The sequence below is a fragment of the Numenius arquata genome, chromosome Z, assembly GCF_964106895.1.
Source record: "Numenius arquata chromosome Z, bNumArq3.hap1.1, whole genome shotgun sequence".
NCBI lineage: Eukaryota > Metazoa > Chordata > Aves > Charadriiformes > Scolopacidae > Numenius > Numenius arquata.
The window spans coordinates 37,247,036-37,265,168 of NC_133616.1; the positions used below are offsets into that span (position 1 = coordinate 37,247,036).

An 18,133-nucleotide genomic window follows, 5' to 3' on the forward strand; every position below is an offset into this window, starting at 1 on the left:
CGAAGTCTGCGAGCTGCATTACCTGGTGGTGAAGGGCAGTCGGGCCTGGTGACTGGCAGAGAGCCCTTGCAATTAAAAGTTCTTTGTAACCAGGTTGCAAAATCTGACACGAAAACCAAGTAAAACTCGCACTGGCAGCAGTCTCTGCGGTTCACACTTTTATTAGAATCATAGAATCACAGAATGGTTAGAGTTGGAAGGGACCTTAAAAACCATCGAGTTCCAACCCCCCTGCCATGGGCAGGGACACCTCCACTAGAGCAGGTTGCTCAAAGCCCCATCCAGCCTGGCCTTGAACACCTCCAGGGATGGGGCATCCACAGCTTCTCCAGGCAACCTGTTCCAGTGCCTCATCACCCTCACAGTAAAGAATTTCCTCCTAATATCTAACCTAAATCTCCCCTCTTCCAATTTAAAACCATTACCCCTTGTCCTGTCACTACATTTCCTGACAAAGAGTCCCTCTCCGGCTCTCCTGTAGGCTCCCTTCAGATACTGGAAGGCTGCTATAAGGTCTCCCCGGAGCCTTCTCTTCTCCAGGCTGAACAATCCCCAGCTCTCTCAGCCTGTCTTCAAAGGGGAGGTGCTCCATCCCTCTGACCATCTTCGTGGCCCTCCGCTGGACCCGTTCCAACAGGTCCATGTCCTTCCTGTGTTAAGGACTCCAGAACTGGACACAGTGCTCCAGGTAGGGTCTCAAGAGCGCAGAGTAGAGGGGCAAGGCACTTCAGTGACTACACTTCAAAAGTTTTTCACGCCGACCAAGTGTTAGGATGAGGAGAGAGCCCAGGGGCCAGTCTGGCCTCACAGCTCAGCCAAGGGCCAGGTGAGGCTTCCGCAGCAGTACGGAAAGCAGCACCCTGCAGCACAGCCGGGTTTGCTGCGGCCACCCCAGCCACAGGGAGGAGAGCTCTGCAGGAGGAGTTCAGCCTGAGACCCAGAAAGAAACGCCGCGAGGCTGCCCCCAGTCCAGTTCCCACTCACCCCAACTCCTGCAGAAGGTCACTGCGCGCAAGCAAAAGGGGATTCGACATTCCATAGCAAATATTTGATTGAGATTTTATTTAAACATTAAAAGGATCATCACCGTCACCAGAAGTATCCCTACCTTAAATTCTCTTTCTTACTTGTAAATCTTCTTTCATCCCACATCTGTTTGTATCTCTCTGCTCTCCATTTTTTCCTTATGTTTTACAGTCTCTCCCCCTTTCTTCTTTAACTGTCATCCTTATTCCCAGAAAACTTTATTTTTTAAGCATTTACCCTCTTCTAGTCTCAGGCCCTGCAACTGATAGCATCAGGATGGGCAAAATTTTTGCACACAGAAGGCATGTAAAGAGAAAGGGAGTCCTTTTGTGCATAAAGCACACATGCCAAAGGGAAGCTCTAAGCTTCTAAACTCTAGGTATTGAGCCTAACAAAAAGAACCTGAGAGAATCTGAGACAGACAAAGTCTCTTACCCCTTCCAGCAGCAAAGAGGTAGATGCAGAAGTGCTTTTCATGTAGACCAAAAGGAAATTCTGTGGCTAAATCCTCATCAACTCCTTTTGTTGGCAGCCCTTTATGCAAAGCACTGGAGTGTTCTCACAGCTGCTGCCAGCAGGAGAACAAATCACTAACAAAGATTAGATCAGTTCAATACACTGGTTAGGCTATACCTGGCTTGTAGTATGGGAGCTTGACACCCATGCTAATGAATTAATGTAGCATGCATTCCTTAGGCGGAAAAAAAATTTGAATTTTGATGCAGCTAAGTGAAACAGTGGTGATTAAAAAAAAATATCCCCAAAATCCCTAAGCTAGGCAAGTTCATCTTTAAAAAGGAGAAATATAAGTTAAACATGGCAAAAGTACATTGTATCAAAACACATCTTTATGCTTCTCTTTACTCAGCTCTTTGCCCTGTAGTGTAAGGGCCATTTGTGCGTGAAAAGTCTTGTTGATCATCTTCATCCAAATCCAAAATGTCTGGGATATCATCTGATTCTGAAGACAGGTCTGTAATAGTGAAATCTGGAACCTGCATGGGAATGAAATTTCAATCAATTTAAAAGTAAAACTAAATAAATCTGTGCAGTACTCCTCACTGAAGTCAGGATAGAAAGATGCTCAGCATCTCTAGAAATCAGACCCAAAATACTGAATACAGAGTGAAATATGCTCAGTCACACATGAAACACACAGCATGAAGACAGACCGAATACTATGCAAGATGTAGGTCAGTGTCTTAGAAAACAGGATTTTATAGCAAAGATGGAACAGAGCTGAACTTAGTGGAATGTGTTTTGTGAAACTGGTCACTGGCAAATTAAGAAAGGAAGTTTTTTAACTTACTTTGCCTTTCTTCTTTCCTTGGGAGCAATAGGCTATACAGAGGAGCCTGCTCTGAGGAGCTTGATATGGATTGCTCTGGACTGCCCTGCCTGCCTACCACATCAAAGCTTTCCTGAGGAAACAAGTATCTGGAGAACTGCTATCCCACTTTGTCCTCTGTTTTAACTGCATGTATAATGTTCTGTACTGTTAAGCAGCACCCCATTTCAGGAGTTGCCAGAGACATTAGTGGATACGTGGATGTTACACACTTCTAAAAATGTTGGCTAAGACACTTAGGAGCTTAAGTCCCAACCTTTAAGTCCCCTTAGTAAGACTTAGATTGCTTAGGCGCTTCTGAAAAATGCGATATAATTAAGCAATTTACTCATAACCAAAAGTTGGGGTTTTTTGCCACAAGCCAAAAGAACTTATATTTTCACTCATGGTTAGCTTTAATGTAGGTGATGTGACATACTTGGAGCCAGGCACAGGATCAGCACGTAATGATTGGTGCATGCTGACAGGATTCGGTTCTGCATGTATGAAGCAGCAACTTGAAGAGGCTTCTGGGCGTTTGTGTAACTTAAGCTCAGTGCTGACTGGAGAAGCGGTTTTAATCCATTCCCTAACTGCAAAACAGCTTGTTTATGACTTACTTTTATGAGAGATAGTATGCAAGACAAATCTATGCTTTGCCTGCTATGAAGAAATGTCAGAAGAACAGAGAACACATCAAAGGATACAAGGATTCCCATTTTAGGTGCCAGGTTGCAGATAGCACTGAACGTGAATCACTCAGTTCCTTAGAGAGTAGGTAGCCATAGGGCACCAGGGTCTTATAAATATTAATTAAAATATTAATTAAAATATTAATTAAAATATTAATTAAAACTGAGCTTCAGAAGAATTTAAGCAGCACGTGACTTACCAGGTGCTAGTGTGAAAACAATGAAATGCATAGACAACTTTGAGAACCTAAACTTGACCAAAATGAGATCAGTAATTTGTCTCCTAAAAAATCAAAAGGCACTAAGAATATGGGAAACATCTCTCTACCAGCAGGAAGTATTTGCTGGTAGATAATTTTTCTGCTTATGGCAGTTTACCTAAAACTCTAATCACTGCAATTAGAGAAATCACCAAGTTTTCCCACTGTCAGCACATAACCCCGTATTTCATACTGCAGTACAAACGGAGGTTTCTTAACAAGACTAAGGCCAAGTAGTCTGTATGCAAACTTGTTTAAAATGTGCCCAAACAGATGGTTTAAACAAATTGTTTTCTTCTGTATTTACACTGAGCAGGGCACATGACCATGTTCAGTAACTGTGTCTGACCAGTGATCATTTACTAACTTTTATTACTTTTATCCATGTTGTTCTTACTGACAGTGGGATAATCGCTCAAATTTAAGTTTGTGCTTTCTTCATCTCCTTAATGGACACATTATAAGCAGCTGGCTCCTTTAACATTCTAGTAAGATGTTCGTAGCCATCAAAGAATTTCAAATTGGTTTGTATCTGTCAGCATCAGAGTGAAACAGGGTTGGTGTCAATATGATTTATCTCAGTTTTGAACATGCTAAATTTTATTAGAATAGCATATTCTAAATTAGAATAGCAAGCTTATTTCAATAGCATGTTTATAGAGAATAGCATCTGCAACAGCCTAACTAAAACAATGCAAAGCCCTTGGTGTTATGGGCTTACTTAGGTGAAGGACCTTCAGTTCCTTATAATTTCTCACGGTTGAAAGGAAGCTGAAACAAAGCAGTAAGTCAATTCCTGCAACAAAGAATAAGGCCAGTTTATGACTCTTCATGCCATTTCTCTGTAAGATGCAGCTATGTCATTTACACAGAATAGTGCAAAACTTGCAAAATATTTGCATGAAGAGTGCAAAACATACTTCAGTATTATTTTAATGTCAATGCCAACATAACTTTAAATGAATCCATTTTTTTTCTTGCTTCATATATTTTCAGAACTGAGCCACTAGCAATTTGAGAGATGGTTCTTATTTTGTGTACTTTCAGAACAAGCACTTGTTTTCAGTCATCAGAGACTGTATCATCCAAAAGAAATAGTATTTCCATCTTGTTATGCAAAGAAATACATTTAACAAAATAATGTGCACAACACCTCCAGCAAGCTGTTGCGTGTAAGACTTTCTGATCATGCAAATGACCAACAGACCATGCTTAAAAAAATAAGTTAGGTTTCATTTTCTATTTTTAGTTAGATGGCTTAGATAATTTTTTGGGTGGTTTTTTGGTGGATTTTGGTTATTTTTGTGAATTTTTTTGAATAAAGATAAATAATCCGTCAGTTGTTTCCAAATCCTTTTGCCTGTTTTACTAGCTATATAGTATTACTCTAAGTTGCAGTTTGGAAAAGATTATTGCAAAAAAAGTAATCTTAAGGAGTGGGAGGGATTTCTAAAGCTTTCCACCTTTCTTTAGTTTGAGGAAAACTAGCTATATCCCTGCAACTCCAGTCCTTATACAAATCTTGCAATTTGGATTTGACCAATGTTGAGAGATACTAGTTGATTAGCTTAAATAAGTAAGACTTAATCAGAATAAATTACTTAGGGTTGTAATATCGTGGGATTTGCGCTGTTTGTAAAGTGTAATTTATGCTTTACTTAGCACGAGTAGCTACATTTTCTGAAGACTTTATGCCTCAACAGTTAATTTTCTTAGTAATTTTCCTAGCAGCTAGTACAGTGCTGTGTTTAGTCTTTGAGCGTAAGGAAAATGTTAATAACACAGTGATGTTTTGTTAGTGTTTTCCCCAAGTCTGGGACTTTTCAGTTTCTCACAGTCTGCCAGGGAACACAAGTGCACAAGAAGTGTAAACCAGAAGATATGGCGGCTACAACCCTCAGCAGAGACTGCAAATCAACAAGATACGAGCAGTCAATGGCCTGCCCGCCTGGACACAGAAAAAAAATCCAATGAGATGTTAGAAGACCCCAAACCAAAAATCACCTTTGGACTAAAAGACGCGTGAGCAGCGCATGAGGGGCAGCTGGTACAGATTACAAGGGTTTAAGCGCCCAGGGATTTCTTTGTTCAAGGTCCCTCCCTTTTCGGAGGCACTCAGCCCAGGCTGATCCTGCTGCTCTACCTTTCAATTAAATCACTTATTTTTATAAAATCTGACACCCTGAGACTCTACTGCGGGAAACGTAGGGTTGAGCCTGAAGAAGGAGGGGGCACGGCCAAGAATAAGCATGTGTGAGGAATCGAAAGCGGCACCCGTCGGCCCGCCAGTGTTGCCCACAGGAGGGACCCTGGTCAAGCAGTTAATGACTCTGGTGGTGTGTGTGTGAATGCTGGGGCAACAACTTCTCCTTCAACAACAAATGTGTATGCTGCTATAAATATGATGTTTATGAAACTTTTATACTGTATAGAGCTCTTTACAAATGCTTGTGTTCAAAACTTTTGTAGCAAAGGATTATTAGCCATGGCAGAAAAATAGTTCTCTGTCACATGAGCCTGGAAAGGGGAAGTTTCAACTAGTGTGAATGATTTTTCAGTGATCTCTTAAAGAGAAATAATCATTTTCTGAATTCTAAATAAACCCTAAATAACCTTACCACTGATAAATGCTTTGTTAGTATTCTAACCTTTACCATCACAGGTTTTGTGTGTCTTTGACACTATTCCATTTCATCTAATTTATCTTTGCTGCAAGTAGAATCAACTATTTCCTATAACTTTCAACGTATCTGATCTTAATCTTTTTTTAAAGGTTCCAAAAGAGCCTTCACCGTTTTCTAGCCCAGGCTATATCATCAAAAGTGTTTTTGGAACAAGAGCCAGCAAGTTTCTGTGCAGTGTAGCTGAGCTGTGCGGTATGTGCAATTATAGAGCAACATGTAAGGTGGCAGAAAATATTTATGCTCTGTTAATGTCTTAGGTTTTCCTCCTTCTATTTGAGAGTTTTCAGCAGTTATTAGCACGTACTTCAGCTTCAGTCCACTGTGGCAAAAAACCCGACGATGGCTATGGAAGGTGCCCACGTCATTCTTGCCTTGAGCAGGCATTGTAATAGTTACTGCCTCTTGCTGCGCTAGGGAAAAATACCAAGTTTTGTCTGTAGACTTGTAACTAGAATGGAGTCTAGCAATATGCTGTACTGGATTACTAGCAAGAAGATATCAATGCAAGATACAGTTGCCATTCAATTCTGGATGCAATGCATCCAGTGCTCTTCTTATTAGGAGAGTCTAATAATTGCAATCCTGAGACTTGTATACAATATAATAAACCAGGAACAGAGTTCCTGTTGCTGTTGCTGATTTTCAGCCCTCTTTTCCTCCAAGGAAGGGTTCCTAATTCTATTAGAGGGGGTGGATAGAAACTTACATGCTTTGAATGAAACAGCCACACCACAAAAGCATGATGCAGGAACCTGCGTACAGCATTTTGGTGTAACAGGCTATTAGCCCAACCATTAGGTAGGCATTTAACCAGGCATTCCTCTGTTTGCCACTACTAGTTCTAGGTGAGGTGTCAGCAGTCAAAGTAACACTAACACAGAAGCCACCCGACAGCGGGCAGTGAAGGAGAAATGATCTGAAGGTCTAGGCTGCTTTCTACTTCGTCTGCTTGCTGACATGTAGTACAGCTGGACAACCATCTAAGAAAGTATGAAACAATACTGCAACTTAAACTTAAGACAGAACCAAAAGATGTATTGCTCTTGTATTAATACTAGGTGGGGCTTTTATTTCCCAGTACTCAACAGGCAGTGAGCAGTCTGAATATCTTATTTGATTGATCACCTCAGAATGAAGGCCCACAGCCTTCAGATTTTAAAATACATGTAAGAGTGCGAATTCCATTCTTTGAACTGCCAGCTGCTCCCAAATCTATTCAGTCCCTCCTGTTGTGAGCACCTCTACAATAGTGGATGCACTCTACAAATTCTATTTGAAATTGAGATAAAAAAGGATATTCTCTGGCTGGAGTCATTCAATACTTAAAGTAAAAAAGATTAATTGCTGAAAGAATTCCAGCAGTCTTAACTCAGGCCCTAGCTGAAAAGGAGTATCTCACCATCTCATGACAATTTCATCTTAAACAGCCCCCTTAACAGAAGGCAAGCATTTAAAGCTGGAAGTTACAGGATTTTTATCTGTACTCCTCTGTCATTACAATTTTGTTTAATATGTGCTTAAAACGTAGTCTTCCTAACACTTCTAGGCCAACCCTGATTTAGCAGCTACACAAGCCCTCTCACACTAGAAAGCTAGACTAAGTGTAATTTCCTCTAGTGCCAACATCCTACCAGGTGGAAGCACGGCTCCATGTAGCAACACGCCACTAGGTGACAGCCTTCCTCTGAACTTTACTTTTGCTTCACACTATTTGGTGACCTCTTTGAAAATGGTGGCCAGTATTGCTACACTAAATAATCACAACTTGAAGTTCCATAGGGCGTGCATAAGAACACAGATACAACTTACCTGGACAGCACTAAACCAAGAAAGCTTATTTCTTAGTGACTGTAACTCTCTTCCAGGGGAGGGATTCACGGGATTTATTGAGGAACAATTCCACCCAAGTAGCTGAGTGTTAATGTACATTAGGCACTCAAGTTCAAAAGAGGGTAAATAAAGTTAAACAGGTTAAAACTGGTGTTTGCAGCTGAGGAGTATATACTGTTCTAGGACACCAGCAGCCAAAGCAGGTAGCTGGCAGTCTCACACAAACAGAACACCTACTGCAAAGGCATGACAGGGATTTTTGTCCGTATCCTTCTCTTCTCAATTAGAGCATCCATCAGCTAACAGCTTAGGTCATCATTATACACAGCAGCAAGCACCAAAAAAAGCAGCAGTAGAGCTAAGACTGAATGGAAAGATGCACAGGAACTCAAAGGGAGGAAGGAAATGATGCAGCAGTATCCTACCTATCTATGCATACACACACACACACACAAATACATTTTCAATGTGTGTCTACTTCATTTGCATTTCAAGCTTGCTTTCTGCTGGACCCAGTCTGAAAGAGTCACAGAACAGCAAGTTACATTTGTTTTAACACAACTGAAATTGAGACAGACTTTGACTACTGAAGCATTTATTACTAACATACAAAATGAATTACAAAAAGATATAGCTACAAAAAAACCCCACAACAACCCCCACAACAGCAGGCACCTGGGTACAAACAGCATGAATCTTATCTTTATACTGCATACTAAAATAAATGTATTGATAATGATTTGGTCAGTCACTGAAACAGGGTCCCCAGGGAAGTGGTCATGACACCAAGCCTATCAGAGTTCAAGAAGCATCTGGATGACGCTTAGTCATATGGTTTAATTTTAGGTAGTCCTGCCAGGAGCAGGGAGTTAGACTTGATGATCCTTCTGGGTCCCTTCCAACTTGAGATATTCTATCATTCTGCGATCAGGTTACCGTGTTATACAATAGTTAAGTTTATAGAGTTAATGTTAGCCCTGTCACAGCATTTAAGTAACTCCAGCTGACTTGTTCAGAAACCCCACTTCAGCTTTGGAATTCTGCACTCACAGAACTTTTGTCACTAATTGTGTAGCAGTAGAATTTGAGACAGTCAGATCCGTAATAATCAAACGTGTGGTCTGCACCAAATATGGAATTTAAGTGTATCTAGCTAGACTGCAGGGCTTTTAAATGCATTTCACAGTATGTAAGGCTTTTATACCATTCTGGTACAGATTAAACAACAAATCAAATGTTTTTAGCTATGGGAGGTTTCATTTAGACTAATGGTACTAATACCATTAACAAGCTTAGTGAGGTTTCTTAACTTGACAGACAAAGGCATCTTGACAACTGTAAGCTGCCAATATTTAGGCATTTGAGACAGTCCGAGTTTTAGAGTGGCTTAACTACACAGGACAACACAGCCCTGAGCATCCTTTTTCTGTATCATTCCCCCACTCTTATGTTTATGGATTTTTTTCCAAGGCTTTTTGACAGCTACACTTGCTAAGGCCACTTGTTTGGTCAGTCAGCAGAGTACATGCATGCCATGCAGTTTACTCAGTAGTGTGTTCAGGCTGTTTGTCTTTCTGGCTGGAGTTTTTCTCCCCTTCACCATTGCTCTCAGCATGCTGAATGCCAGGCAGTTGTGGGTAAAAGGGACCTACCAGCCAGTTGAGCGGCGTGTTGTTAACAAGATAATCCATCACATCATCCAGAGACTCCTTCATTTTCTTCAGCTGTCCTTTGCTAGTGGTAAGAAAGCTGTCCGATAACTCTTGGAAGGAGGACGCTGACCGAAAGCTCTGGTAGACATCACCTGCCATTGACCCAACACTGTAAACCTGATCCTGCACATGCTGTGGCAGCCCCTGTAGGCTTGAGACCAGTGTGAGGCAGGTGGTCTGAAGCTGCTGAGTGAGGTTCCGTGCAATAGCTAGAGTTCTTGACTCAATGTGCTGGAAACAAAGACCGTAACAGCACATTAGTATCGTTTTATGTCTGGAGCAACTCCATGTTGCTCAAGATAAATAAAGAAGCAAAGTAAAGGGTATGCAAGTAAAATAAAGCTATGACTAAAGTCTGAAGAGTCAGAGACTTGAAAGTACTTGATATTTCTTCAAGGCTCAAGTACTTTGTGGAACAGAAACACCAGTAGCTTCTACCCAGCGACAGATAAGCAAGCTCTTGTTTCAACTCGGGTAAGAAGTCACAGCAGGATATTCTAATCAATGAACCACAGTTTAAAGCTACACATAAGACTCAGTGAGTTGGTGCCCAAGACTGCTGTATGCTGAGAAGTTTTTATTTCTGGTCTGGCCATATCAGATAAGTAAGGCCTAGCTGATCTAGATATGGACATCCCAACACAGGTTCACATACTAATCAAGATGAGCATTCTCTTGAAAGGGGAATGAATCCCGAAATGTTTGCAGGAAGTAGGCTCATTTAAGAGTTCGGGTATCCCCTACTTTTCATAGGGGTCGTCAGCTGCCCTGAGCTTCAGCATTCAAATTCCATATTGGCACATAAGCTTCTCTGCTGCTAAGATGCTGTGCGCTTTGGGGACTGTTAGTTTGCCATTACCTTGACAGTATACAATCCATTTAATCCTGGTTTACATTTACATCTATTTACCTCAGCACTATGCAGTTCATCACCATCATTTTGGCCTGTATTTTTCTTCCATTCTACCCAGGACTGATAAAGCTTTTCCTGAGCATCAAGAAGTTTCTGATTGGCACTATTCATGTTCTTTCTGGCATACTCGATCTGAAACACAGCCAAACACGGAAGTAAAGCAGAGTCCAAACAGTTCCATTAGGGCTACCCTACCTTAGCTGCTTTGTAGCCTCCTCTTTAAATACTTTAAAAGTTTGGTATAAAAGACTTTGGGAAATATTAAGAGTGTGATTGTTCTCTTCAAGAGAAAACCGGAAGCAGTTTTCAGATGTTATGTAGTGTATCCCTCTACCTCAACTATTTCCCCCTCCCCGACTAGCATCCCACACAAGGATTTGAAAGCGTATAGAAGGCCATGACTCTTTATGTACAGTTTGTCCTGTACATAAAGGTACGTTGTTAGGATAAGACTACTGAAGTTCCCAGGAATGCTCAGAGATACCCAGAGCAAGAAGAGCAAGCCCATGAAGAATCTTACATTTTATTTTTAAAAAGGACTGAAGTGTTCCTGAATTGCAAGACAATTTCTTCACTGAATGAAGACTGTGTCAAACCCAGCACTCTAAAAAAGGAATCTAATTTTAAACATGTCACTTCTATTTCTGGAGTGCTTAAAATTACAAGTAATTCCTGGTTAGTTTACAGCTTGGCCTGATTTAGGACCTCTCCTGAATGGTGGTGGAAAGCTCCAAATAGGAAATGCTTTGTATTTAGAAAATGAATTTACACTGAGCGTGCAATTCCAGTTTTCCTATGCCTCTTTTGGCTGTTTTCTGCAGTCTGAAACTACGCCAATGTTTGCTTTTTATACCTCAAGTGAAATCTTAGACTTACCAGATTAACAGTGTGGTGGAGCTGAGAGATTGTCTCCTGGCTTTTCTGTTTAGCATCTCTAACTTTGTTTAAGGCTTGTTGGTAGGCACGTGTGCGGACCTTTGAAGACAGGGATCCTAGTCTAATGTAGTAGCTTGGCTTTTGAACTCCAACTTCAAAACCTTCAACTTTTGCAGCTTCTTTCTCTAGATATATAGAAAGGAAGCAAATTGACCACTGGAAGAAAACTTAAAAGGTCTGAAACTATTTTATTTGCTATGTAATGGCTGAATACTGAACTTGTTTAGTAGTCCTTTAGCACCAGGATATGTTGATAGATCACCATATGTAGAAATGCTTGCTTTAACTCTGCTTCCCCATGAAGACAATGCTATTATAACCAGTAAGGGGCAGTTTGGGAAGCACATGCCCCCTCCCCACTATGAGTAAGTAATAAATGGATGCCTGCTTGCTTCTTTCCAGTACAAGCATTCCAAGAAAATCAAACCTTGAATTGGTCTTACCTAGTTCTGCTTCTGTAAGTGGGAGATACTGGTCAACAAGGGTCTCCGACTTAGTGAGAGCACTGTCCACTCCACTGCTCACCATTTGCACCACACGACTTCCTAGGACAGTGTTAATGCTGCCATTGACAACTGACTTGGTCATTTCTACGCTGTCTTGCATCGCTTCTTTAGTTTTGCCCACAACTCCAGTGATTGTGTGAGCAACAGTTTCCTTGGCACCAGTCACAGTGGTTGTTACAGCTTCTCTGGCTCCAACAACTACATCCTTGGCATTGGCGACAACCTGCCATAGGAAACAGGTTGATTCACTAGAAATGTTTTCCAGGGAGAGCTACATAATCCAGGAAATGTAAATTTGTACTAAAGCTTATACAAGTATTTGTTATCTAGGAGAAATTCTGCCCTGAAAATGTATGTACAAGGCAAAACAAAATATGACTGCCACACAGCCTTCAGCTCAAAACACTTCAGTAAATGTAATTCGGACACTATTTGCTTCACACTGAGCAGGAAAGAGATAAGGACTCAAATTTTAAAAAAGAAAAAAGATACCCACCAGTGAACAGCAGCTACAAACAGAGGTGTCAAGTGGTAAGTAAAATGAAGTTAAAAAAAAAAGGCTTAATGGCCTCGCAAAGGCAACAGACAATTCTACAGAAACACCTTTTACTTCCTTATTGCTTCTAAGCTGTGCTTCAGGCATGGCTTACTGAAATCTGTCTCCATGTATTTTCAGTGATACTAGAAAAGACGAAGGGTGTATAGTTCTTCTGCTTAGCGTATGTACATGGAAAGAACTTACCTTGTCAGTGGGCTGATTGAGTATAGGCAGTCTCTCTTCAATTTTGTCTAGACCTATACATGCATAGTTGTTGGCAACTACAACTATAAAAAAAAATTACAATAGTTGGTTTTAATTTTGGGTTCCCCCTCCCCCCCCTCCTTAGTATAAATAACTCCAATTAAGAATTCCTCTTGACAGAGACCTCATGAAACTATGGTCTTAAAGCAGTTTTCTCCCCTTTTCAGTGAGATCTGAGGCAGGAAAGCCCAAGAACAAGGCAGGTTTACAGTGCCAAAAAAAAAAAGCTCACTTGCAGGCAGAGAAAATCGATTTGATGTTTTACAAGCAACTGCTAGAACAAGCTAAAGCACCTGCCGCTTTGTGAAACCAGGCTCCTGGTTACAACAGCTTTGTGACACAGCTGCCAAATTTAACCACAAGTTGTTCTCAGTGACAGAAAGTACGAACCAGCATTTGAAACCAGGTGAAAGGGGAGGAAGGTGTTGAGCAAGAGACTATGTAACCATCTTACATATCAAGATGAGTCAGTCAGTTTAGTATTACAAAAGCTGGAATCTGCTTTGGCTCTGGATTTTTTTTATCATATGTTAAATCATAACCATCTGTAATCAGTTACTCAACAAGCTAGGCAACAGGTTCAGTTGCCTTCAGAGCACCTGAAACGGCGCTCCAGACCAGCACGACTACACTAAACTCTAAGTGCATCTGGATATATAAAGCAATCAGCTGAATTAAAGTTATCAGCAGCTCCATCTTTGTCTTACTTTGTGGTTCCAGTTTCTGGATGATAGGCATAGCACTTGTCATGGCTACTGAAGTAATCGTCTTCACTCCTTTCTCTGCTATCTCACATACTGATTTCAGATAAGGATGGTTATCCTTTGTGGTGATGTAAGCTGTGGACACCATATCATAGGTGGAGCTCACCAAGGGAAGGTTGACAACCCTTGATACAATGTTCTGTTTAAAAGAGAAAGATTAGTTACCTCCTAGTTTTCTGAACTAGACATAAAAATCTATGTGGCCAACTCAGACATACCTGCTGTGGATCAATTGCTGCTAATGCCATTTTTCAGGTCTTGAATCTTACACAGCCTATGAAAGAAGCATATCTGAGTTACAGCATCCTCACATCCACTTGATCTAATCACAAGATTTTGAAACCCACAACCCTTTTGTAATCAACCCCATTGATCAAGGGGATTAGGATATTCACATTCTTGCACAAAGGAATTACATTTCATTGTAACAATTTAGAAATCCAAAACTTTGTTTCCTAATTACATTGTTTGGTTTAGGCAAAGCAAGGAGGGTACATGCAAGGTACAGGCTTTGAGGCACAGCAGTTCACTGCAGCATTACTGAAGAGCTACTCACTAGTGGTTTCATTTAATTTTTCTAGAAGAAGTAGACACACTTGGGCTTATCTGTTGAGCCAGGACAAAGAAATGCCACCCAACAAGTCACTAAAATTATAAATTTAGGATGTCTAACTCAGGTGAAGAATCCTTCACCAATATCTTTATTCAGATTGGAGCTTCTGTTAGGATAAGGGAGTCAAGTTTGAAGTTTGAGTTATTGTTGCTGTCCAGATCTTGAAAACACATGGAAGATTGAGGTGAAATACTCATTTCAGTGACCTCAGCTCAATTCTCCCAAGCCATTCCACTAAACTCAAGGAGTTCATTATCTCTAGTGCCATATCTGATGCTCTTGTAGGGCTCCCCCTGCTCAGCTTGCTCAAAAGTTAGCATGCCTGTAATACAGAGCATAGGAATTTCCCACTGCAGAAAATAACACTCCTTTATGCTAATTTAGACCTAATTATTACCCATCCCACACTGAAACAGACTGCAGACACCAGTCATTCAACAAGCCCATGCTACTCAATTATTTTCCAACATGCATTCCCATGGTGAAAATAGTAACAGCTCTCCTCATATCAACCCTATAAAAGGAGAGGGGTATTGCAGTTCCACACAAGGAGAACACACAGAAGCGCACTGACATCCTATGAACACAAGCAGGCTGAACTAAATCTGCAAGAAGCACTTTTTGCATTAATGCTTTTATATGACACTGAAGTTCCAGAAGAACCTGCATACATGAAGTCAACAGAAAGGTCAGCTAAGAGTCAGTCTTTGAAAAGACTGGTTTTCAAGACTTTCTGCTGGGTTTGTCAGAAAGAAAACTGCTGTTGGCTTTCTCATACACACGACAGTATCAAAAGGAGCGTGTTAATACTCTGCCTGGGGTCAAGTAAAACTTTTCCCTGTTACATAATGGGGAGCAAGGACAAAGGCGTGCTGTTAACATTTTACAGGCATATTTGCACCTATTAACACACACGTGCCATAAGGTAACGCCTGCAGTAAGATGGAACACGCACAGGTAACAGAGAAGTTTGCCTTCCATCTATCAAATACTGAAATACCCCCAGAAACATGTCATGTTCCTCACACAGCATTACAAGTCAGATTACTTAGAGTGCAACTGAAGTTCCCTTGAAACTGCAAAGCATGCTGCAGAACAGAAGAGGCTAACAGTGCAGAATCTGGTCTCTGAAGGAAGAAGGGCCCTTAATTCAAGGATTATTCAGCAATGTGTCCCAAATGATCCAGGCCACACACACCACGGTCACTACTTAGTGACACTAAAAAGTCACTAAGAGTTTGTCTGCGAAGCTATTCCTGCTCTTCAAGAGAGGGAAGACAGCTAGGATCTCGCACAGCTTCAGAGAACCCTTAAACCCAGAGTTTCAGCTCTGACAAAAGTCAGATCCACCTTACCAGGGCAGGTGAGTGAATCAAAGCCCATGGCATGAAAGCGTATTTCAGAGACAGGAAAACACCCTGAACTGCAAAGTGAACAAAGTACGCCATGAAATTCAGTTTCCACTTTCCCGCATCACTATGGAAAGAAGTTAAAGACACGACGGGCCATGCAGCAGAGCCGAGCGGCTTGCCCCGGCGACCCGCAGTGCTCAAGGGAGGAAGCCGCCCCGGTTTTCAGGTGTCACCAGGGTCCTCTCCGGGGACGGGGCACTCCAGTGCCTCTACCGGGCGCTGACGAGCCCCTGGGGAGTTTCTGATCCCGGGAGCGCCTTAAACACCTCGCCGGGATGCCGGGCCGCAGGGCCGGTGGCGGAGGCAGCGGAGGCAGCAAAGGCGGCCCCGCTCCGCCGGGCTCCACCATATTGTGGAGTCACACCCGCAGCCAAGGAGAGCCAGGACGGAGCGCCGCAGGCGGCCGTACTCACCCGGGGAGGGAAGAGCTGGAGCCGCAACCAGACTCGAAGCCGCCGCTGCTGCCGCCGCCGCCGCCGCTGACTGAAGAGGCCCGGCCTCGCCCCGCTGTTTATGGGGAGCGGCCGCCGCCGGCCGCGCGCCGCCCGCTCTCTCGCGAGAGGAGGGCGCGTCACCGCCGCCGCGCGTCACCCCGGCCCGCGGCGGGGGGGGGGGAAGGAAGGGAGGTACACACGCAGGGCGGGGGGGGGAAGGAGGTGGTGTCGCCGGCGGCCGTCGGGCAGCTGGGCAAGGGGACAGAGCCTCATCCGAAAAGATAAATATTAGCCAAGGAAAACTCCTGTGCGACCGATCTCTCGGCAGACCCGTCCTTAGTCCTTAAACACAAGGACCAGGAGGAGAGGTCGATCCAGGCCTTCAGGCGAGGTGTATAGGCCTGCCATTAGCCTAGCCAAGGGCAGATGGCTTCCAGACAAAATGCACTCTCTCTTCTCTCATGCAGGTCTTGCGTCTCATCTAGTTGGGGAAAAAACAACGAGGCAAGAGATTTGCCTGTGCTGGTCTGAAATTAGTCTCCTCTCTTCCTTCACCCAGCACCTCTTAACCAGCACCCCCCCACCTGGGGCTGGAACGTGGGGTGAGCTGAAACTGGGGTCAACTGGTTCTGAGGCCGCCAGTGAGCTTCCTGCTTGGAAGGGCAGAGGAGCTGCCGGTCTTCTGCTCCGGCACAACGGATGCGGTTCAGCGAGCTCACAGATAATCATCTTCAGCAGATCTAAACATGCATTTGGTATGCTGTAACTTTCATAACTCCGAAGGTGCACTTCACTTCTAGCCTATAAACAAAGGACGTGCACCTTGCAGTTATGGATATAAAACCAGCAGAGAAAAATAGTTGTGGGCAAAGGCCCAAATATGTATTTACAATTATAGTTTTATCTAGCTCATCGTCGCAGTGAGACGGTGTCAGAACAACCTGACAAGAAAGACTGGGGCCTCAAGGGTAATCACGCACTACAAACGTGTACAAACAAATTCTACTTGAGGCAGTCATTTTTGCACAAATATTTTTCCTAAAGGAAATTTTAACTTCCTTCCCAGAAAACCTTAATTGTTTTAACAGTTAAACTTCACAACAAACCATCTTATCTCTAAGTAGAACAAAGACTCCTTTATGCTGTTTCAGCTCCATAAACAAAAGTCCACTATACAGATTCTGTTTTAATTTCTGTTGCTTAAAACAAATAGACCTCTTTTTCTGCTTGACAATGTGGCAGGACAACAGATTCCAGCAATACAGAGCAGTACAGTAAGAAATATCATTATCTTCCCAGGACGGGGGAAGGAGGCACCTTTCCTTATTGGACTGACCACCAAGAAGAATCTGAGGTCTACTATAAGAAAGAGAAGATTTCTTGCAGAGCCTTGATAGCAAAATATACATTCCATCTATTCTTATGTATATTCACGTTACAGTATTATAAAATGTCATTTGCTTTCTGCTAGAGAGATTCTGACTGTCACTCCCACAGAACACTATCTTCCTGGGGTGGGGAGAGGGAATGTTTTTTTTCCCAGCACATTTCAAGAAGACCTTCCCAGAATGGTCACTCAGTTTGCTTCTGCAAAGGAATCACTTATCTCTTCTTGTTCCAGAGCAGAACAGATAGAAGACTATTCTGGGATGAAATAGGAATTTTTACTTCTCTGAACTGTTTAATTAAGTCCCTATCAGGACACATACAGGCACTCCACTGTTGTCCTTACATTGTTGTTACCCGAGACCTTTATTTGTTTCTTGTTCACAGTCACGTGGCTTCTCAAGTGTAAAACATTCAATGCACCCATGACAACCACAAAATTAATTTACCCCTTTTCTCAGGGGTGTTTGTACTGGGAATTCTAGAGTATTTCAGGGATTTTAGTTACTAACGTGTGTCACCATTATTTGTAGTACTGGAACACTCGCGACTCACTCTGCCAGAATGCAATAATTAGAGATAGTATCAACCCCTCAACAGTCCTTGGCAGGCTAAGAATTCAGAACATGTTTCTCTTCACAACCAGGTCCCCTATTGTATTCAATGAACTCACAGGGGGTTATCCAAAATTCTAAAAAACTGGGAACTTGCCTCCTGAAAACCTTGTCTTGGTAACAAGGCAGGAGGGGAGAAGAGGGAGGTGAGGTGGGGGTGTTACTTCTTGGATGGACCAAGTTCTTCAAATATCTTAAAACACAGGTAGATGTGGTCCCAGT

General features: G+C 42.4%; 1 protein-coding gene across 1 annotated transcript; it reads right to left on the reverse strand.

Moving 5' to 3' along the window:
• Positions 1-1,035: 1,035 nt before the first annotated feature.
• On the reverse strand, positions 1,036-16,030 carry PLIN2 (perilipin 2). Its single transcript, XM_074166039.1, has 9 exons — positions 15,891-16,030; positions 13,671-13,726; positions 13,396-13,591; positions 12,629-12,711; positions 11,824-12,109; positions 11,321-11,505; positions 10,442-10,576; positions 9,472-9,762; positions 1,036-2,021 (listed from the first exon to the last, which is right to left on the reverse strand). The coding sequence occupies exons 2-9, from the start codon at positions 13,698-13,700 to the stop codon at positions 1,887-1,889; spliced, it is 1,341 nt and encodes a 446-aa protein (XP_074022140.1). The 5' UTR covers positions 13,701-13,726; positions 15,891-16,030; the 3' UTR covers positions 1,036-1,886.
• Positions 16,031-18,133: the final 2,103 nt, after the last annotated feature.